The sequence below is a fragment of the Thermobia domestica genome, chromosome 9 (genome assembly GCF_964235325.1).
Source record: "Thermobia domestica chromosome 9, izTheDome1.hap1.1, whole genome shotgun sequence".
Taxonomy (NCBI): Eukaryota; Metazoa; Arthropoda; class Insecta; order Zygentoma; family Lepismatidae; genus Thermobia; species Thermobia domestica.
In genome coordinates this window covers 167,321,608-167,344,800 of record NC_137462.1, presented here as the reverse complement: position 1 = coordinate 167,344,800, position 23,193 = coordinate 167,321,608, and the positions used below count along the sequence as shown (strand labels likewise).

Here is a 23,193-nt window from a genome sequence, read left to right as displayed (position 1 = left end):
TGGGCTGTGGCAGACTGGCAGCCTTCTGTTTTTGCTTTCAGTGAATCACTCGTAGCGATAAATTTGTATAATAGCAACAGCAGTGGAGTATTTCATTAAGTACGCTTCGAAGGAATGAGGGAACTTTGTGAAAGATTTTCGTTCTAATGCCCGTCAATGTTACGAGCCACTCCTGAAGAAGAGGTCACCGAGTGGTCTTATGATTTTGTGCTTCTGTATGCAGACGATTTATCCAGTGACTTTCAACGAGAAGTGTTGACTTTCAGAGACACTTTACAAGACAGACTTCCCACGAAATCTTTCAAACCACGAAGAGATTCTTCATTTTATTACCGAATCTGATCTCAGCTCAGCATTTCCAAATCTGGTGACTACGCTTTGTTTATACGTAATTCTTCCTGTTACAGTTGCAACTGCTCAGGATCGATCATTCTCTAAGTTAAAATTGATCAAGACAATCTCAGAAACAGTATGACCCAAGAACGCCTTTCGGGTGTGACAATATTAAGTATTGAGCGAAAAAAACTCATGAATTGTACATCTCTGATCTGATAAAAGAATTTGCAGAAGCAAAAGTGAGAAAAGAACGCTTCTTATTTCGTATACAATTTGTCGATTTAAAAAAAAAAAAAAAACTGAAAATAGAAAACTGCTAATGCTAAACAGCCGATTATTTATTTTATAATTATGTAAAATCGTAACATACTATATATACTCAATTGAAATTCTTTCGGTAATACTAGTTGATACATCACTGTTTATTTACACTATCACTGGAAAAAAGAAAGTACGACTTTTGCTTGAATATATCTTTAATGAACAGAGCACTCTGACCAGTTTACTTTTAAAAGACATACCACAACGATATAAAAACAGTTAATACCCTCTCACTGATAATTATCGGTTTATGGATGTCTCTGCGCGTACGCATAAGTTATAGGTGGCCATGTATGAGGCTTATTCGATGGATGAGGGGTGCGCCATGCCTAGGGGCACCAAAGGTCATTGTTACGCCACTGCTCGACCTAGAAAGTGAACTAGATACATCTACTGCACTTTTATGAAACAGGATATATTGTCTTGTCTTTTGCACAAAAGAATCACATTTCCCACATTTTCTTATTAAATAAGAAACATTATGCAATGTTTTTATTCACAAACACATATACCAAAAGAGTCTAATCAACATAGCACAACAGCACCATAGTATAATCTTATCATAATCTGTTCACCTTAATCATTAATCTCAAACATGGAAGCAAACCGAAAAGAGCACCGCTCTTACGTTAACACGCCGAAAAGTATTCACGAAACTAGTAGAATGTTAATAATATACAGGTAACCAAGAAAGTTCTGTCGCTTTTTGTGGAGGTCTGTGTTCAATTGGCCCTCACACCGTGAATTGAATGCGAATGGACATAAAGCGAAGGCCAGTCTGGTTGTGGCAGTTCAGTTACACCGTGAACTTACGTAAGGACAGAGTGAACATGGGACCTCCACAGAGCGTCATAAAAACGTGTATGCTGTACGAATTCAAATTGGGGTCAAACGCCGCTGCAGCGGGGCGGAAGATATGCCAGGTCTTTGGTGAGGGTGTCGTGATTACGCGGACAGTGCAGCGACGGTTGAACAAGTTTAAGGACGGTGACGAAACACTCGAAGACACACCACGCGCCGGAAGACCAACACATGTACAAAATGAAGATCTTCAGGCAGCAATTGAGGCGAACAGTGGCCAGACATGTGAGGGACTGAGACTACAATTTAGTGTGAGTGGAGAAACAATTCGGCAGCACCTCCATCAACTTGGGAAGCACCGCTGGTTGGGTCGATGGGTCCCACATGATTTGACGCCGGGCCACAAGGCAACGCGAACAGACACCTGTGTTTCTTTGCTGTCTCGTTTGAGGAAGGAGCCATTTCTGGACAGGGTATTGACATGTGATGAGAAGAGGGTCTCGTACGAATCTCCACGGCGCCATCATCATTGGTTAGCATCCCATAAACCGTTCCAAAACAGCCGAAACTGCGCCAGAAGGTTCTCCTGTGTGTGTGGTGAACTGCTCGCGGTATTGTGCATCGGGAACTGCTATCAGCTGGTCGGAGCATCAATGTAACTGTGTACTGTCAGCAGTTGAGCCGTGTTCAAGAAAAACTAAAAATTCTGGAGCCAACTCTTCTAAATCGCAAAGGAACCCTCCTGTTACAGGACAACGTTAAACCTCACATGGCTACGATGACCCGGGACACCATTCTACACTTTGGATGGGAAACACTTGCATCCGCCATACTCCCCGGACATTGCACCGTCCGATTATCACCTGTTCCATTCCTTGGACAATCTGCTTGGAGGACGCCAGTTCAAATCCCTAGTAGAGGTGCAAAATGCACTTGATACCTTCTTCGCTTCACTTCCCACTACGTTTTACCGCGATAGAATCCATGACCTTCCACAACATTGGCAGAAGGTCGTCGATGCTGATGGGCACTATTTTTGATCTTTCAGGTACGTTCTTAGGTGACATATCGATGTTCGAAGGTGGTGGATAAAACGGCATCAGAACTTTCTTGGTTACCTTTATATAACACAAGCAAATTGCTCGGATGATATGTTATCTTTGGCAAACGCAGTTTGAGGTTAATGGTCCAAGAGTCAAAGGCTCTGTGTGTTTGTACAGTAAGGCTAGAAATATAGGTAGGCGTAGAATTGGAGAATCAAAAATTTCAGTATGTGGCAACGTTGCACATTAACTTGTAGCCATTAGCATCTACAAATCCATCAAATAATTACATCGATTGTTACGCTAATACGTAGTGCTCTGTCAACGTCTACCGACTTTAACTGTTATCTGGAAAGAAGTGATGTAACTATTTCATAGATTGATAATTCTACCCTCTGGTTCTTTATCTGCGATGATGACACATCGTGGAATTTGCGTCTCCAAACGAAGACCCGAAAAGTATACAATTATATATATTTTTTTGCTTTGACTTGTAGAATAACGCTCTGCAGCTGTGAGAGCCATTTTTACAACCTCTTATATATATATATATATATATATATATATATATATACAGAAAATAGATTTTTTATGCAGTTACAAACAGAAGACAAAAGTCAATAATAAATTTAATATTTCACCTAATATATATAATTAATGAGTTAACCTATTATAAATACCTTCGCAACCAATATTATTATGCTGTAGATGAAATCCACGAAAACATGAGCATCTTGGTCCCCAATAAGTATCTAGGCACTGCTGATGGCATCCATATGTACGACAAGATCCTGAGTTGCAATAAGCAGAGAGCGTTCCATTCTCACATACACATATATTGGGATAAACACATGATCCACTTCCACACCAACTACAAATTGCTGAACATACATTCATTAAAAATACATGACAAAAAAAAATCAAATTAACTACAATGAAAATTAATTATAAGCTTAGTAACTTTCAAGTTTGCAACTCATTTTTTACTTTAATTTAATTACAATGAAATAATAAGCAGCAAAAGCGAAAAGTAAATGATAATTCATATTTACCTTTTTTTAATTATTATACGCGAAATGAAATCTTTAGTTTAACGTTCAACGATTATACCTGTTATGCTGAAGGACATTTATGGTTAATGAAGGAAAATGATTATCAAAAAACTTGGTAGAAATAGAAATACTCAGAGGAAACCCACAGAAACTATTTGTTCACTACAAGGTCATACGGTGTGGGATCAAACCACGAGACCCTCACACCTGACATATGCTCTTACACTGAGTCACTGCCTTTATTAAACACGAAAATATATGCTTGAGTCACTAGAGAGTAAGCATTCGTGTTTTCGTCAACCGTATTCAAGAAAATATTCGTAATATTTGACGATATAACTAACAAGGGAAGTATCAATGAGCTCATATCGAAACCTACCGTAAAATTTCACTCAGAGGACGGAAGTCCCAGAGAAAGACCACACAAAAAAGCAGTGCGGTTTTGAAGTGGAATTAACCAAAATGGCAGATTGAAATGTCGCGTATCCATGTCGACAATTGCACAATACGTTCAGTACCACCCCTTGTAAACGGCCTGTTAATAATAAAAAGTTAATAACAACAATGTGGGTACATACTATACCTCAGGGAAAGTCGTACGGTAAGGTGAACATTGACGGCAGCCATCTTGAAATCCGCCATCTTGAATGCAGGTCAAGTTTTGTAGATAGGAATATGGCAATATGATATATGATTTTGGGCTAGAATTTAAGCAGAAAAACAATGGTAGCAATAGTTTTAAGATACTTGCGTTTGGTAAAAAGTTATAGACATATCTAAACGTATTGTGCAATTGTCGACATGGATACGCGACATTTCAATCTACCATTTTGGTTAATTCCACTTCAAAAACGCAGCTGCTTTTTTGTGTGTGGTCTTTCTATAGGACTTCCTTCCTCTGAGTGAAATTTTACGGTAGGTTTCGATATGAGCTCATTGATACTCCCCTTGTAAGTGAACTCTACACCTAGTAATTAATTTAATTATCTCGAATGCTCCAACTTAAATTAGCAGCAGTGCCGGATTTACGTATAAGCTAAAGAAGCTATAGCTTAGGGCCCCACTCGCTTCGGGGCCCCAAAAAATTAAAGAAAATACTGATTGTAATGTAATTTCCAAATAACAAGAACAAGCTAATAATATAAAACGTACATACAACAATGGTGTTTTGTATTGTTATGTACTAGGCTTTTATTAAGCAAGTAATAGGGCTCTATTTCTCAGCCCCACTTGAAATGAGACCTCTGTTATCCATCCCCGCTTTTAATGGACTCCCCGTTTCCCAACTCTGCTTGTAATGGGCCCTTGTTTCCATTTAGATATCCATTAGGTCCATAAATTAGCATATAGCATAAATTCAAACCTAAAAACCGGCGACATTTTGTCGCTAAAAAAGAAAGCTTGACGTATAAAGGGCACCTATTAATAGGGGCCCATCAAACCTAAATCCGGCACTGATTAGCAGAACCCATTAGGCTGCCCACAAGACGATATGAAATAGAATTTTATTGAAACGGATATCTTTTCGAGATGAGTCAACCTCAAAATCTTGTCTCGTGGGCACCCTAATCGAACTTCCATATAAATGAATATCAGGTACCGGTACTTGAAAAGGAATATTATTCCGTTTCTTGGATTGGTGAATAAACATTAATTAGGAGAGCTCACTGGGGCTACATGCCTTTACGTGGGCGACCGGGTTCAATTTCCAGTGGGAGCCCATGTGTTCGGATTCAAGTTAAGCTGTTGGTTCACGTTAGACACACGATCTCGTTGCTGAAAGGAACACAAAACTTTAATCCAACCAACCAAGAGATGAGGATCATTTCTCATAGGCCATGTCCCCAACAGATAATCCAATAAAACTTGTAAATATGTCACAGCGTATATGACTTAATACGAAAAACCATATTAGTTTGGGCAAAGGACAAACAAAGGCGCGAAAATTCAATTTTGAATTAACATTATTGTTTATGAGAAAAATACAAGAACAGCCATGACTTAAAAAAAAAAACTTTAAATTTTTATTATATACTAGCTGAATATACCCATTCTCCGCATAGGGGCTGTATTTTAGGGATGGTATCGAGACGAGACGAGACGAGACTTTATGCAGTCTCGGTCTCGTCTCGGTTGATAAATAATGGTCTCGGTCTCGGTCTCGTCTCGAGTAAAAAATCACCGTCTCGGTCTCGGTCTCGTCTCGGTCAACAGATGCTTGTCTCGATCTCGGTCTCGGTCTCGAGTACCAAGTCTCGGTCTCGTCTCGAAAGTCTCGAAAGTCTCGAAATAAATAGTGTGAAATTAAAATAGTGAAAGTATTATTCTAGTATAGTCTATCGTTTCCGCTTCTTTTTCCCTTTCACTTTGACTTAGAAATATGGTATGTTGTACCTCTTCATAGCTAATTTGCTAGTGCTAATGCTTTCCATGTGTGTATTCCAGGTTCAATGATCAGTGGGTATATCACCCTAAAACCCTAATAGTAACCCATATTTCACTTTCAGCAATAGACTTTGTCTTATATAGCCTCAGAACTGCCTATACAATTAAACTCTATTAAATTAACTCCAGTACTATACAGTAGTTTATTTCCTTCATTTGAATCAGAATTGTTCAATACCTCCTAACGGATAACACAACACATAGCAGCACGAATGTATTTAATCGTACCGAAATTGAAATTTTACAATTTCTCATTTATTATTTAATACATTCTGCTTTGACTGTCATTTTAAAAACAGAATATAACGTTCATTATCTTAACAAATAGGGTAAGTTATTACTACAATATACGTATTTTGTTTCAAATTGATGAAATGCTTTATTACCGTTTCACATCTCCGTGTTTAATTGACACTTTATAACACGAACGTCCTGAACTTTGTGGTGGGAGCTATTACATTCATCTTTGCTATGTGAGGTCTCGAGTTGGAACACAAAACAAGTTAGATTCGAAGTCCGATGTTTCGCATAGTTCGCGTCTCATTTTAAGTGCATTATGTTTCTTATACAAGTTCATAAGGTCGTAATGCATACGTAAGCACATATCCAGTGCCGTAACATAGATTAATCTTATTCCTGAGCTCTCAACGGTGCATGTTATCTTTATTCGAGAAAACTAAGCGTGCGTTCATTACGTTGAAATTTTATATTGATTGAAAATTACTTGCGAAACTTGAACATACATATTAGATAAGTATATAGGTAATTCGAGTTATCTGTATCTATTTTTTCTCACTCGCAAAACAAGTGATTCTTAATTTTCTAGTTTTCTTTTGTATTAATTTTCGTAATTTTGCTGCAATATGATGGATTGAATAGTCATATTTTTTTCGCTCTGCGACTTTCATTAAATTTTGGATCCATTTTTACCCTACCTTACCTAGTAAAAGTCACTTTTTGGTTGAAATTGAATTAACAAGACTTTTTTAATAGACTATGTTCTTTCTAGTGGTGTAATAATGTAAGTCTGAAAGCATCTTACTACTTTGTAACTACTCAGTAAGTTTCAAAAACAGTACTATAGGTCTTAGTTGAGAAACCGGTTTTTCGCTTCTCTAAAATTACGAAATTATGACTTGGTCCAGATATAATAAAATCACCACCACAATAATAATAATAAACATTATCAATGCATTGCAGGATGAAGGTCTTTCCAAGTCTTCTCCAACAACTATCTAACTTGGGCAATTCTTTTACAGGTTTCTTTCGGAGTACAGACACGTTACTTTTTAATCTTCGGATCTGGCAACACTGACTGAATGATTTAAATTCACTGACAATGTGAGGACCCCATTTGGTCCATTTGGTTTAGCATGCTTGATTTCGGTTCGCGTGGTCCCAAGTTCGATTTCCGGTAGGGGTAAAGTTGAAAGACCGAAGTGGTTCGGATTCCACTATAATCATTCGCTCCACGTCTTCTTTAGCTGCCCTGGCATAACTGTGGGACGTTAAATTAAAACAAAACAAAACAAGAATGAACACTGTGTATTACTAACTGTAAGTCCTTGAATAATTGCATATAGCTATATGGCATGGATCGAGTTTGAGGTGGTCGGCGGTCAAACTAAAACAAGTGAATTATAATTAGGGTGTAATTAGAACCTTTAATTAAGCACGGTCTTAATATAAAGTGTACACCAGGCCTAAGGCTTAGGGGGAACAACTAGTGTTACTGAAAATGTATCAGTTACATTTAATTTCAGTTACAATTTGCATTTACATATTGCTGGAACGAAGACTTGAACATTAACATTATAAGTAGCCCAAATACTATGAAAAACGTCGTCTCTTGAAAGCATTCTTGCACCATAAAACAAATTACGAGTAATTCTAAAATATTTTGCAGTTTATCTACGTTATTTGCGCATATTTAGAATAATATTTAACAATATATTTAAGTGGGCAACACTGCTTAAAATAATGTAACTGCGACTTGTTGTAATTAAAACCACCAAAAAACTATTAATGTTATAGAAGCAAAGGAAAGCAATAATCATTATACAAATTTAATACAAATACGTTATTTTAAGCAGTATAACAATCACTACCATTGTGTTTGGCATCTCTGAAACGATTTGAATAACAATTGCTGTAAATGGCGTTATAAGCATTTAAGTCTTTTGGAAGCATCTGCATGATGAGACGTGATATGTCAGCGCGTTTTCGAAGTAAAGTCTGTAGAAACATTTACATTTTCCGTTTCTTGTAACTGTTCCTTCATTCATTCGAAATATATTATTCCATGATCATAGTATTTGACGCTAAGGTACAGTTGATGCGCATTGCACCGGCCATGTCATTTGAGTTATTAGAGATCTCCAAAATGTTGATATTAGTGATACTAAGTTGTCCTTTGTTACACTAAATAATGTATGGGCTATTGGGCTATTGTGGTTTTGTTAAATAACTAAATTAGAAATATGTAATACTTTACGTAGCGCAATTTGAGAAAATACAACTTTATTTTGCTTTAGCAACATTGCTTGTTTATCTAGTATTGCAGCGTATTTAGAAGAATTTCCCAACTTGTACAAAATTTCAGCATTTTTAATATATATATATATATATATATATATATATATATATATATATATATATATATATATATATATATATATATATATATATATCGCAGATTCTAGGGGAGGGCTATAGGGACTACAGCTCCCCTTAACGCTCAGGTATACATTGGATAAAATGAGCTTCAATCCTACTTTCTTTACACTGGATAAAGCGGCAAACCATGGTTTAGGCCCTCCCTTGATCATATACGTACTGGGTTCACGGCTGTATATATATATATTAATCTTTCCACGGAGATATCTCGAAAACGGTTGAACATAAACGAACCGAACAAAAACTCAAATAGGAAATGCCATGGGGCACACCGAATGGTGTTGTCGCGGCACCGGCGCCCTTCATGGGGTCCCAGGGCCAAACTTTAAAATTTTAAATGGAAACATGGGGCGAGTAATACCTCGTTACATACATCTTTAAAAAGTAAAAAGCGTTGTGGCAAAAGATTTTTCACATCGGTCACCGTATTCAAAATGGCCGCCAAGACATGGTGCTTGTATCAGATAAAACGTGCAGTACCACTAGACTTCTAATATGAAAATAGTTGGAGATAAATGAACAGAATAAAACTCGTATAGGAAAAAGCACAGAGGGTATTTATCATTTCACGGCTGGAGTATAATGTAACGGAGAAAAAGATTATTAAAGTATAATTGACATGATGCAAAGGAGGAAATGATAGAAAATTATCTTTCCGATCTCTGTCCGTAAGTGGGTGAAGCGGGAATGAATGGTAAAATCTCAAATGAGAACCTCACTTTTATTTGCAATAGATATGGTTTGTCTGAAACACTTATGTGTACAAATGACTGGTACTGTAATGAATAAAAATAAAGTGAAATAAGGTGAATAAAAATAAGGTAAAATTAAAGTTTAACAACATTTTGCCCGCTCCTTCGCCCCTGATAATTTAACGCAATGCGTGTAAGATTTTTTGGACATATCTGCATCAGTGTGTACCGTCTCGTTACAAAGGATCTCAACTGAAATTACCGTTGAAAGTTATTCGGAATGTAACTGTGGACATCTCAGTGAAACTCATATTCTATCACATGCAAGAAGACATAGAAGGAAAAGAAGCTAGCCAATATCATGCAGACGACTGTTGAACAAAACCAACGTTTGTAAACATTGTTCTAAAATTGCATTGTTCGACAAATTGGTTTCGCATTTCAGTTGATTCATTTTTGCATCAAACCATTGCCCGCATTCAAAATGGAAGGTACCATTTAACAAGAATTTTACATACTTTATCCCATTACAGAGACATTTATCTCGTATAAAAACACATTTCAAATAACTTTGTTTCGTAGATACAATTTGCAAAAACTAAGGCTCTCCTTTGCAATTTCACCGATCCTTCCCGCTTCACTCATTTACGGAGTGAGGCTAGGATAAATTTCTAAAAGTTATAGATTTCTTCTAATCAGCTTTTCGACTGTTGCAACATTCCCGAGCTATCGAATGATATATACCCCTGTGATTTCCTATTCGAATATTCGTTCTGGTGTATTCATATTAGTGATCCTGGACGTTTTATCTGATGCAGGTACCATGTCTTGGTGGTCATTTTGAAAACATTGAACAATCTTTTGCAACACCTCTCTTTAGTTTTTAAAGATATATCGAACGAGGTATCACTCACCCCATGTTTCCATTTACAATTTTGAAGTTGCACCCTGGGCCCCCATGAAGGATGGCCCTGGAAAACTCCGCGACAATATCAATTAATGTGCCACATGACATTTTCTATTTGAGTTTTTGTTCGGTTCGTTTATGAAATGAAATGAAATCTTTGAGTTTTACGTCCCACAATTATGCCGGTTAGGCTAAAGGAGACGGTACGGTTCATTTATGTTCAATCGTTTTCATATTAATGGTACTGCACGTTTCACTGTATCTGATAGAGGTAACATGTCTTGGCGGCCATTTTGAATACAGTGCGATATATGGGGGGGCACCGCGACCATATATATATATATATATATATATATATATATATATATATATATATATATATGTATATATATATATATATATATATATAGAGAGAGAGAGAGAGAGACAGAGAGAGAGAGAGAGACAGAGAGTGAGAGAGAGAGAGAGAGAGAGAATTCTATTTGCATCAGCAGTGTATTTTGTTTCGGGAGAGGCTTGAGGAACGACTAAAAAACATTTGCGTTGTACGTGCAATGCAAAAAATGATCACAAATTTATTTCGGGAGGAGTTTGAGCCCGATAACCAACCCCTAAATACGCCACTGTACATCAGTCAACCGTTCTCATATTATCTAACACAGCAACGAAAGAAATTTTGAGTGAAGGCAATTTTAGTATCTATCAATATCAATATTCGAGACGAGACCGAGACTTTCGAGACTGACCTAAGTCTCGTCTCGGTCTCGTCTCGATTTATAGAGGTCTGTCTCGGTCTCGGTCTCGTCTCGGTATTTCAAAGTCCGTCTCGGTCTCGGTCTCGTCTCGGTATATAAAAGTCCGTCTCGGTCTCGTCTCGATAATTCGAGACGAGACCGAGACGAGACCGAGACTAGTCTCGGTCTCGGTACCATCCCTACTGTATTTGGAAGTCAACGCCTGTAGGAGTATCACCATTTCGGCGACCGCGAAAACTATGGATTTGACACTAATATCGGTCGTTTTGGGCTATTTTTACATGTCTCGGTGCCCCCCTCCCTCGCGCTGACCCCTGGCCCGCATACAATGCAGCATAATGACAATTCAATGGAACATTTAAAAAATTGAAAATGCTTGCTGTGTTTTTAAGCTATTATTATTGTGATTTAATTTATTCATTCATTTATTTATGTAATAGTAACTTACGTTCGGTGCAAAGGCCAGTATAGCGATGTCTTTGCCATCCTGGACAACACTCATCCACCATTCTAGATCTGCATATATGAGGACCTCTGAAATTACAACATAAATTTAAAATTATAACATCAATTTATTAAGTACTTTCACGAATACTGATTTTGCATACAATTTAAAGCAGTAATTCTCAACCTTTTTTGACTGACGCACACTTCACTGAATCCATGACATCGTGAAACATTTTACATATCTGTACTATTGATTAGTATATGTATCGAACTCAAATGCCTAGAAATTCACGGTAAAAATAAAATCTGTCATACACAGTCTGGACTTACAGGTCTGTACGGCATAAAATTTAGTTTTAAGTTCTAAAATTGCACCACACAACTCATGAGAATCACTGGTATATCAACTTGCAATTATCAGTACGTGGTAACACAAATAATAAAGAATTAGGGGTACCCCATAAACGGGTTTTTCGAAGCAAGCTCTTTTATGAGAGAGAGGAACTTTTCCAAATGTATATCCAAGTTTGGTTGGTTGGTTGTTTTTTTCACAAACATGCATATGAAATGGGGAAATATTTCCTTGGCAGGGAAGAAATTCTTCTTTGACGAACGAGGCAAACTACGTACGAGAGAGAGAAATGTTTCCCTTATCTCTCCCATTGATTTGAACTCTGATTTTCGTGCGCAAATTGCGTTCATGATAATATTTGGGTGGACATAATTTTACAGCCAAACTGGAGAATGCTAAAGAAACGCGGACTTTTCGTATGGAAAATGGCTTCCGTTAAACTCTGCGATACTTCTATTTCTCACTTCTTCCTAAACGTTAAGTCGTAATGGACAGAGCAATCGAAAGTCCTTATTAAACCTTTGAAACTTTGGCTTTTTCTAGTAGCTAAATCGACTTTCAGTCAAGCAGTTACAGCATCATCTCTATTTACACTAGGATCATGATTCGTACCTCATTCTCTTTACAACAGAACAATCTTTCAAACTACCATTCACATTTCTCTATCACGTCCCTGAAGCGGGAAATCTGAATTTTTCCGTTTTTTTGTGTGCAAATTTTGAGCCCCTCTGAACCCTCCTGTGTAAACGCACAGATCTCAAACTCAACTTAAAAACAGTAATGGGTGTACAAAATTTCAAGCTTCTATCTTGAATAGTAAGGGCGAGGAAAATATTTACCAATGAGACCCACAATGCCCCAGATTACTCCAACAGACCCGGATGTAATATAAACATTTCCTGAGACATCCCTATTTATCCTAGGGCCATGGCTCGTAAATCATTCTCTTCAGAATAGAACAGATTTTCAGATTATGTCTCCATCATCTGAGGCGGGAAAATCGCGAGAAAAGATTTTTTGTTGAAATACCCCTTTTTTTTTAACCTTTTTGCCCCTCTGGACCCCTGTTTTAAAGCAGAAATCAGAAAAAAATCTGAAAAGTACTAAGAGGCAACTGAATGTGTGTGCAAAATGTTAATCTTCTAGGTGCAAAAGCAAGCCCGCCAAAAAGTTATCAAAATAGGCCTAACAAAAAATTATCTTTTTGTAGATTATGACGTCATCATCTCCTATGTTTCAACGCAGAAAGGCGTGAAACCTTACGTAACGTGTTCTACAATGCCTCCATGCTTGAAAAAACAAATAAAAAAAGCGAAGTAAAAGCTTTATTGGTTCTTTTTTAATCGAATAATGAAGACTACCCAATATACTAAAAATTGTATATATAATTTAAAAGAGCTACTGCCATGGGCGTCTCTGGCATGTTAAAATTGGGGAGGGGGGTACGAGAACGACTAGAATGCTAGTAACCTCAACTTAACTTAGTCAAAATTATAAGTAAATTGGTACTCTTTCTACCTTTAGCAACACAATTCATCATAATTTTCTTCCATCACTGGTAGACTACTAGCCGGAAAAAAAAAGAAAAAAGAAATTAAGTTTACATATAATGTGGTTTTTAGTAATTTCTTCACCTTGACGTTCCTAACAGTGAATTCTTGCTCAGTGTTTTTAAATGCATTTGAAGCAGTGTAGTTTTATAGTCCTTCCTCATACAGTATATTTCGATTTGTTAGCTGACAAAATCTTAACTCTTTGAAAGAAGTCTTACGATGACACTTTATTTGATTACGAATTTCGAATTTTTGATTTTCATTCTTCTTTTATATTCTTAATAAATTCAAAAGGTATATCATCTACCTTTATGTTCTTCATTTTGCTATATGTTTCTGAACTTGTCCAATGAACCATCCTCGTTTACTTCGTTTTCCGTTTTAATGTCAAAATATGTACATTTATTCTTGCTGTCATCCGGCTCCTCAATGCATTCTTTCCATCTTCCTCAAACTCAATTCACCCATTAAACACTCATTTCTATCTTTAGTTTCTATATTGTCATAGTAGTTGTTCCTTACTGCCCTTCTACAGTATTCGCATGAAATTTACTCTCATATGTAATATTCAAATTTCTCTATCTTTTTAAATTCCTCTTATAATCTTCGCTTCTATTGTATATTTCCCTGTCTTTGTAGATTCCCCTTCTTAGTTCGCAGATGCAGTGGTGTCTCTGGCATGTAAAACTTGGGGGGACATCAAAGAAAGTGATTTAAATGGTACTACCTAGTCCAACTTGTTTATTATCTTCAATTCCGTTTACGGACCCCTGAGGTATATCAAGAACCCTGAGGTATATCAAGAACCCTGAGGTATATCAAGAATTCTTATAGCCTAATCGTTTCATAGCATGAATATTATACACCTATTAAATATAATTTTATTATTTATGTTATTCTGTCGTTAGTAAATAAAGTAAATGAGAATAAAATATTGAATATTTTGTACTTCAAAATATTTGGGGGGACGCGTCCCCCTCGTCCCCCCCGCCAGAGACTCCCATGCGCAGATACATCCTTTCCTTCCCTTCCATTCCCTTCTCCAGCCTCCCTTCGTCCTCGAAACCAATTGTTGCTGGTTAAGCAATGAAAAAATTGTGTGCCTACAGCCGAGACTACATTGACTAACCAAGAAGCGTAACTTTAAAAAAAAAAGATCCTTCTTTGAAAGTGACACACGTCAGGCGGGCATTCTAATCACATTAACCTAATGTTTAAGAACAGGCATAACTTTAATTTGTTCTGCCTATGTTTTTACTTCTTCCATATAAATCTAAATACTTTCAGCATTGATCCATTTATCTCGTACTCAAAATATTTGGGGGGGGGGACGTGTCCCCGCCAGAGACGCCCGTGGTTCATGCTTTAAATAATGTTTCCTAGCAACCAAATTTCTAGACGTTCAATATGTCCATTTCTAATTAAATATATCTTTCATTTCCATTTGACAAATCATCAAAAACTGAAGTATTTAAGATGCTTAATTAATAAAATAGTTGGATAATTAAATTATTAGATACCTGAGTGATCCAAAGATGGATTTTAACACACTCATGTCCAAAAGGTTCGGGGCACCATGGAAAAGTGACACACGAATGAAGACAGGGGACCGATGCCGATCTGTGAAATCAAATGTGTGGGAAATGCACTCAGAGATCGAACTGAAGGTTACGTAACACAGCAAACAGCGTATACGGCACCTACTGTGTGCGTTCATACTGTCAATTTTACATCGGTTCTGTTTGGCGTCTCAGAAATGTTCAGTATTCGGTTTCATCACCAAATGGCTATCCCGGTTACACACCGTGTTCCAATACTGAATATAAAGCCAGCCAGCAGCTCCTAATATATTCCACTCTTGCGGAACACCAGTCCGAAGTTATGTGAGGTACCGGGTGGTGGATTTTGGGTTGCAATCGGATGTCCAATGCGTCCCAGACATATTCTATCGGATAAGGAACCCAGGCAAGTAGTAGTTACTTCACATGTGTGATATCCTTGTGTTCCAGGTATTCCACCACCACATGAACCCCCAAGCTCTCCTCTCTGGGCTAACAGTTGGTAGCACATGTTGTTTCGGGTTCGAGTCCCGGTGGGAGAGCACATAAAATTAATTTCACTATCATTCACTTTCATTAATCATTTGTCTCTTTAACCTAAAGGACATAATCGTGGGACGCAGAACTAAGAATTTCATTTCAAAATCTTTCGCCACCTGAACCCGGTGTTGGCGGTCATTATCCTCCATTAGACGAACTTAGAGCTGTATGCACCGCTTGCAGGATAACATTTCGATAAATTGCACCCGCCACAGTATTCTGTGGAAATAAATGCAAGCGTGTCTGTACCCCCAATGGTCTCATTATCATCATAGCTATTCTGTCATTATTGTCAGGTCGCTTGCTGCAACTGAGAACTCTCCACGCTCCATGGCCTTCAGCTATCCTCTTCCGTCCATTTTTGATACCGTCCATTAACTGTAGCTTCCTTCGCTATCCTCTCTTTCCTGCCACCATACCGTCTATTGCGTCCTTCATGATACAGTTTCTTCTCAGCCAATGTCCCTATCAGTTTTTCCTCCTCTTCTCAATTACATATAAAATTGTTCTTTTCTTCCTCATCATTTCTAACACTCTCTCATTCGTTTTCAGCTCGACCCAGTTATTTTTCCATTCTTCTCCACACCCACATTTTGAAACCTTCCAATCGTTTTCCACCACTTTTGCTTAATGTTCATGTTTCTGCACCATACAGTACAATACTCCACACGAATAATTTTATGAGTGTTTTTTTTCAACTCTTTATTCAAAGACCCACAACTAAGATCTTTCTTCCTCCTAAAGGCTTCTTTCGCCATTTCTATCCTTGGCTTTTTTTCACGTTTGCATTTCATATCATCATTAATAATACTATCTAGGCAACGAAAACTAGTCACCTGTTCTATTTCCCTCATTCTACTTCTATATTTGACAACAAATGCTTCGTTCCAATTACCATGATCTTTGTCTTTCTAACATTTATTTTCATTTTACATTCTTCACTGCCCTTCCTCAATTTTTCCATCTTATTGACTTTCTTGCCAAATTCCGCAACAAGTGCCATATCATATACACCTAATCATTCTACCTTCTACCAAAATGTCGTCTTTATTCTGTAGGTTCTTTTTCACTATCTATTCTAGAGACAACATCCTGGAGAACCAAATTTCTAAATAATGTTGGAGAGAGATAACATCCTTGTCGAACTCCCCTTCCAATTGCACTTTCTTTTGTAATTTCTTCTATTCTAAGCCTTACCTCTTGGTTTATATATAAATCTCATGCGTTTTCGATCATACTATGCAACCCAACCTTCTTTAGCTCTCAAGAACAATTTCCAATTCACACAGTCAGAAGTCTTTTCTAGATCAATAAATACAACATACGCCTCTTTCCATTTTTCTATAAACCTTTTACCGGCTCTGGGTTCGATTTCTTAGTCAATGGTATAATGATCATCATCAGGAAATCTTTTGGCCTCTCTCCTGTTTCATATATTTTATTGCAGAGTCGGAACAAATCTTCCTTACCATTGTCCCCCGTATTCTTAATGAATTCGATTGATATTACCTATCCCGGTTGCTTTTCCCATTCCTAATCTCGGATATATCTTTTTCAAACTCATCAGAAGGAATATTAAAACCTTTAACATCCTCGGTACTACTTCATTTTCTACTTCAACATCTAGGCCACGCGGTCTACCCCTACTCTCATGCAAGTCATCAACATACTCTTTCCATTTTCCTAACACTTCACTCTTCTCATTGATTACCTTCCCATTCATATTTTTACATGCCACCCCTTGTTTCCTCCAGAGTTCCACAGATTTCACCTCCTTGAACATTTCCTCAGATTTCCCAATTCTTTCTAATCTTTCTATGTCCTCACATTTTCTAATGTAAAACTCTCCCCTGTCTGTTTCTCTTCGTAACTCGTTGTTTAACTTTCTGCACATCTTTCTGCCCTCTTCTGTATCAACCTGTTTTCATACTCTTCTTTTCCTCATTTTCTGCAACAAACGTTCTGTAACCCATGGAATATAGTACCATAGAAGCTACTGGCTGGTCTCAGCCATTTTGTGTTCGCGGTAACCTACTATTTCTTCTGCTGCCTACTGTATGCAAAGTTTAATACGCTCCCATCGTTTATTACTATCTGCACTTATCCTTTCCTCGTTTTTAAACTTTTTAGTATTCAACTTATTGTTGCCTACTTTTATTCTGAATACATCTCTCAGGTGAATATCCACTTCGGCCAGCACAAAGTTATGTTCAGAGAAAATGGTCCCGGGAAGTGCCTTCGCGTTCTTCAAGCTATTCCGATACCTTATATAATATCTTAGGCCGTCTGCTGAGGATTTCCTCTGCATCTTCTCTTGTGGTAATTGAATCAGTCCCTTTCCGGTTTCACAAAATTGATAGTTTGGGCGCGGATTAGGAAGACGTTATGAATTCCTGAAACACAAAGATATCACGCGTATGGAGAGGCCACCGCCCTTCCCGGTTCTTAATCCGATTGAACACGTCTGAGATGTCACCGGACGTCCGACTGCAACCAGAAATCTACCACCAGGGACTTTGAATGACCTTAGACAGGTATTTGTGCAAAAATGGGATGTACTACCATAGAAGTTGCTGACTGGCCTCATCCGCAGTATGGGAACACAGTGTGCAACCTGTGTAGCTGTTCGGGTGATCAAACCTATTACTGAACATGTCTGGTGACGTGAAACTGACAGCAGAATCCACATAACGTAGGTGCCTTACAAGTGTCATTTGCTGTGCTTCTGTGTCATGTAAATTTTAGCGTGGTTTTTTAGTATCTTTCCCACGCGTTTGATTCATGGGCATCAGTTTCCTGTCTTCATTCGTGTATCACTTTCCATTGATGTCCCTCAACTTATAGACACACGTGTATTAAAAATTCATCTTTGGATTACCTACTCATCTAATAGACTAATTTAATTATCCGACTGTCTCAAATAACTTCAATTTTTTATGATTTGTCAAATGAAAGCAATATTAATATTAGAAATGACGATACTGAAGTTATAAAGATTGGTTGGCACAAAACCCTATTTAAGGCCTTAATAGGGACTTTCAGTTGCTATACCCATTATGACTTATGTTCAGAAATATGTCAAGATTCGAAATATCTTTCATTAAGAAATTTACCAGAAGCTATCCTTCCATAAGAAAGGTGGAGAGTCCTTCAGAGAATAGGTCCCCCTCCGAAGTAGTTTATTCATAGCCTTTGGTGGATGAAAACGTTCAGAATAGATTCAGAAATTGCTCATACTGCTTCAGAAATAAACGAGAAAACTCCCAGAATAGTAAGCTGCAAATATACCTAAAAAGAACTTCTTGAAACTCTCATTATTCAATTCAACCTATCAACGTGCTGTCAGTAAATATTTCTATAAAATTTAAAGTAACTTTGGCGTATAACATTAGATAAGAGAACACCTATAACGTATTGTATATCCCTCACTTGTTCGCATCACAGAACGCTTGCATAATGTCATTACCTGCAGTGAGAGAGAAAATAATTTCCATTTCAAATTGCCGCATTGTGTACATTTTGTGTCTACTTTTACGGCAAGAGATAGCGAGATACAGCTTCTCGATATGGATTCAGTGTCTCAACAATAGGTTTTCTCTCAATTCATACTGAGAATGGTCGAAATCTACTATTTTCAGTTTCAGTGTTGATTGCCATAAAACAAAAATGATAACAGACAGCGAGAAGTTTTTCGATATGGATTCAGTCTTTCAAGAACAGGTTCTATCTTCTCTTTTAACCCTCTACTCAAACCTGAAGTTCGAGCTTCCTCGCGGCTAAGTGGTTAGCGTATGCGGCTTTGGCGTGGAAGACCTGGGTTCGATTTCCTGCAGGAGCTCATGTGATTCGGATCCTATGTTATACTGTAGGTCCACGTTTCATATAGCCTCGCTGCTGAAAGAGACCCTAAAATCAAATCTGAAGTTGTAGAAGTAAAATCACTTCCGGTTTCAACATTGAACACTATAGTGCAAAAGCGGTAATATATAGCGAAAAGGATATTTTTTTTTATGGATTCAGCATCCCAAGGATAGACTGGGACGCTGAACCCATTTTTATGCATCTACTAAAACTGGAAATTAAATGAAATTTTAGTTTAAAGTCCAACGCTTATACCCTTTAGCCTAAAGAAGACGGATGATTAATGAAAGTGAATGATTGAAAAATTAAATTGTTATTTTCACCTCCGGAGATTGAACCTGGGATGTGCACCAAAGACACAAGCCCTAGCTAGTAGGCGAGAGGACTAAAACCGGAAGTTCTAGAAATGTACTACTACTTCCGGTTTTAATTCTGATCCTCTTAGAGCAAAAGCGGTAATAAATAGCGAGGATTTTCTTAAATGGGTTCTGCGTGTGAAAAAATGTTCAATCTCCAATTTTCTTCCTCTGTGACAACCGGAAGTGATCTATGACTTCCGGTTTCAATATTGAACTACCGTAGTTTGGAAGTCTACTGTGGTTTCACAAGTGAAACAAAACTCACTTGTTGATGTAGAATGTCTACATAATATGTTATTCTGAACAGAAACACAAGAATTGGTAACGAATTCTATCGAAACGAAAGCTCACAAAGTAATTTAATTATTTATTATAAATTAAATCAATGAAACAGGAATCAAGTACTGTTATATTTAATGGTAATGTAACGGATATCGATATTTGAAATTAAGTACCGATTATCCAAGCATGAATTTAAACTTGTGAAATTGATTCTATTTTGCTTTAAACTAGATCATAAATTACTAGCGTCAAGTGTTCGTTTCTATGGGAAGAATAAGATTTAATTACTTAATACGTATACTTGAATATGAAATTGTTCCCTTTATCTCTTGAGAAAAGGAACATTTGAAAGCGTTGAAACATGTATTTCAAAAAATCCTTCCTTATCACTTGCTTTCGTGACTATAGGAGTATTTTGTTCAAATTTCACGTTTCTACCCATAGTAGTATGTCTTGGACGATTATGAGTCAGTTATTTCTATTCTTCCATATAATATTCTTTCTATATTTCTATTCTTCGATATAGACTAGGAAACAGTAAAATAACATGGAGACAAGGCAACTGACAGGATATATTGTACCAATCGAGATTTCAACACCAGTATGAGTACATAATAAATATCAGAAATAAGATACGGCATGTTGAAAAAAAAAATAACAATATATCAACGTATCCACTAATGTAGTTTTCAGTAGTGACAGCGAGAACGATGTACGGACAGATGATAGGAACGAAAAACAATATCAGTACTTAAAAATATTACAGAACAAGATGTCTGACAAAATATAGTGATCCTGCTAATGATTACATTCATCGAGAGGTTTAAAGACGAATGCAAACTAGTGGGTATTGTAAGGTAGTATTTGAAGATTCTTCCACATATCCTCTTGCCTCGCAGCTCTGTACAGTTTAATGCATTGATCTATAAAAGTGTATGATTGTTCCTTTTTTTAACTCCATATGTAACATCATAGTACTCTTAAATGTAGACAGCCACAATAGATTCAGAATCGTAGATATGATTCCAGAATTGATGACAATATCACGGATTTCGTAGTGCCTGCTTATAATAATTTAAAATTACTTAATGCTTATCAACCAAGTTTACGAATAGTAGCATTTATTATATCTTATTACCCTATTAAGTTACAACAGATATTACTTCTATACGTTACAACAGATATTACTTCCATCGAATGTATCATCTGCTGCTAATAGCGCAAATCTATGAAAATAACTTGCTAAAGCAAGGCAATATGAATAGAATATTGCACAACACGGCAATACCATGACAAACAAACAAAGCAATTTCCTTGTGCAAAACATTAGTATTACCAGAAAATTTTCTTGATGGAAATAAATTCAAATCCACTTGCGAAATACGCCAACTAATTTTAAAATTACAATATTGTTTATTATTATTACGTTACAAAGAAACAAAAAAATTTAAAAAAAACTTATAAGGAGTGCTACATAGAGACCAACGCCACTACTGAAACATCTGTATTTTGGAGAGAGAGAACTAGAGAATTGAAATCTTTCCGTTTTAAATACGTCCCACTATTATTACCTGTAGGCTAAAGGAGATGGTAATGATGAGGATGAATGAAATGGTGGAGTAAAGAAAGTGGAAAGAAACGGGGGAACAACGAAAAAACCACACACATTGTGTTTGTTCATCACAAAGCCCATTTCGCGCGAGCTGGGATTGAAGCAGGGCCCCATTGCACCAGAGGTGAGCCCTCTACTACTGAGGAAAAACTGAGCAAATATATTTTACATTTACGTATACAATATGTGCACTTGGAATTACACAGTTCGTGGTCCAGAACTTCTTACAGGGATTATTCCCATTAACGTCTAAACTGAGGGTCAATGTCGTTCGTAGCTATGCGAGATGTCACAATATTAAGTTACTGTAATTTCTAAGGAAACTATAGAAAGTGACTTCTGACAGTTAGTCGAAGGCTAATGAATGAACAAAGCAATAAAAGAAATTAAACTTTTTTTCATATTTGACGGAAGTTGGGAATAAACCCACAATATCTTGATTGCGAAACAAATATGCCCCTGAGTAATATTTCCTTAACCTATTATAGTATTAGATTAAAATTAAATAATTATTTTTATTAGGATTAGTGTAAAATAAATTCTGAGTAATCAAGAAAGATAAATCTACGTTCCATGATGACTACGAACATACTGATTACGTTGAAATAATATTTTAATTATACACAATCTATGAAATAGCCTTTTTGTCCTTCATGGGAAACCTTCAGTATAAAAATCTTAAGGTAATTTGCAAGTTAATTCAGAAAAACATTGTTTTAAAAAATCAACAGTGAGGACCCTGATCCTTTCTTTGCTATAGAACTTCACTAAACATTTCTAGAACATAGTCAACAATAACGAGATTATTGATAAAAGTGAGGATAAATTGTATGTACAGATGTAAAAGATATTTGTTAAGATACTCTGTTTCATTCGTTTCAATACATTGCGAAGCATACTTCAGTAAAAGTATAATCATTTAGTAAACAAGAAATTCTGTCTTCTATAGAAGACTAGGGCTTTTTTTTTTAAAGTGCTGCGAGATTACCAGTCATAGACACAACTATTGTGTCTTATAAGGAAAACCGAAACCTCTGATGCGAGGGGTCCTGGTTCGATTCCTAGCCACGCATGTTCGTGGTGGACAACATTATTGACGTAGGTGTTATCGGGTTTCTCCCATCTTCTCCGACATTCTCACTCAACTAATAATTTCATAATCACTCACATTCATTCATCCGTCTCCTTTAGTCTAAGGGAGGCACGGTGGCTCAGTAGTGGCCTATGGTGTAGGCAGTCCTTGGTTCGATCCCCGGCCAAGTAAGTTTGTAGTGGACAACATCGTGTCCGGGGTTCCTTCCACATTCTTATTCCGCCAATTCATTCATTTGCCTTAAACATTCGTCTCCTTTAGCCTATAGGGCATAATCGTGTGACGTTAAGCTGGAAGATTTCATTTCACTTTCATTTTTCATTTAGTCTAAAAGTCATAGCTGTCGATCGTAAAACTTCAAATTTCTTATGTCAAATTTACCGAAGGTATGTGAAACGTGGATTACAATTTAAGGTGAAATCCAAACCACATGAATGCATAGGGTCAATTGTCCCCCTTTAATGAAACCCGTAGATGGGAAGTCTTATACAATGGTTATATCCGTTC

General features: G+C 37.0%; 1 protein-coding gene across 4 annotated transcripts in view; it reads right to left on the bottom strand.

Moving 5' to 3' along the window:
- The window catches only part of LOC145695183 (uncharacterized), a 203,868-nt gene that overhangs the window by 69,025 nt on the left and 111,650 nt on the right, over window positions 1-23,193 (bottom strand). For all 4 annotated transcript variants that reach the window (XM_081772153.1, XM_081772152.1, XM_081772150.1 and 1 more), the window contains exons 3-4: window positions 11,477-11,562; window positions 3,182-3,382 (exon numbers count right to left, since the gene is read on the bottom strand). In XM_081772153.1, the coding sequence (XP_081628279.1) occupies window positions 3,182-3,382; window positions 11,477-11,562 (287 nt within the window). The remainder of the gene's footprint in view (window positions 1-3,181; window positions 3,383-11,476; window positions 11,563-23,193) is intronic.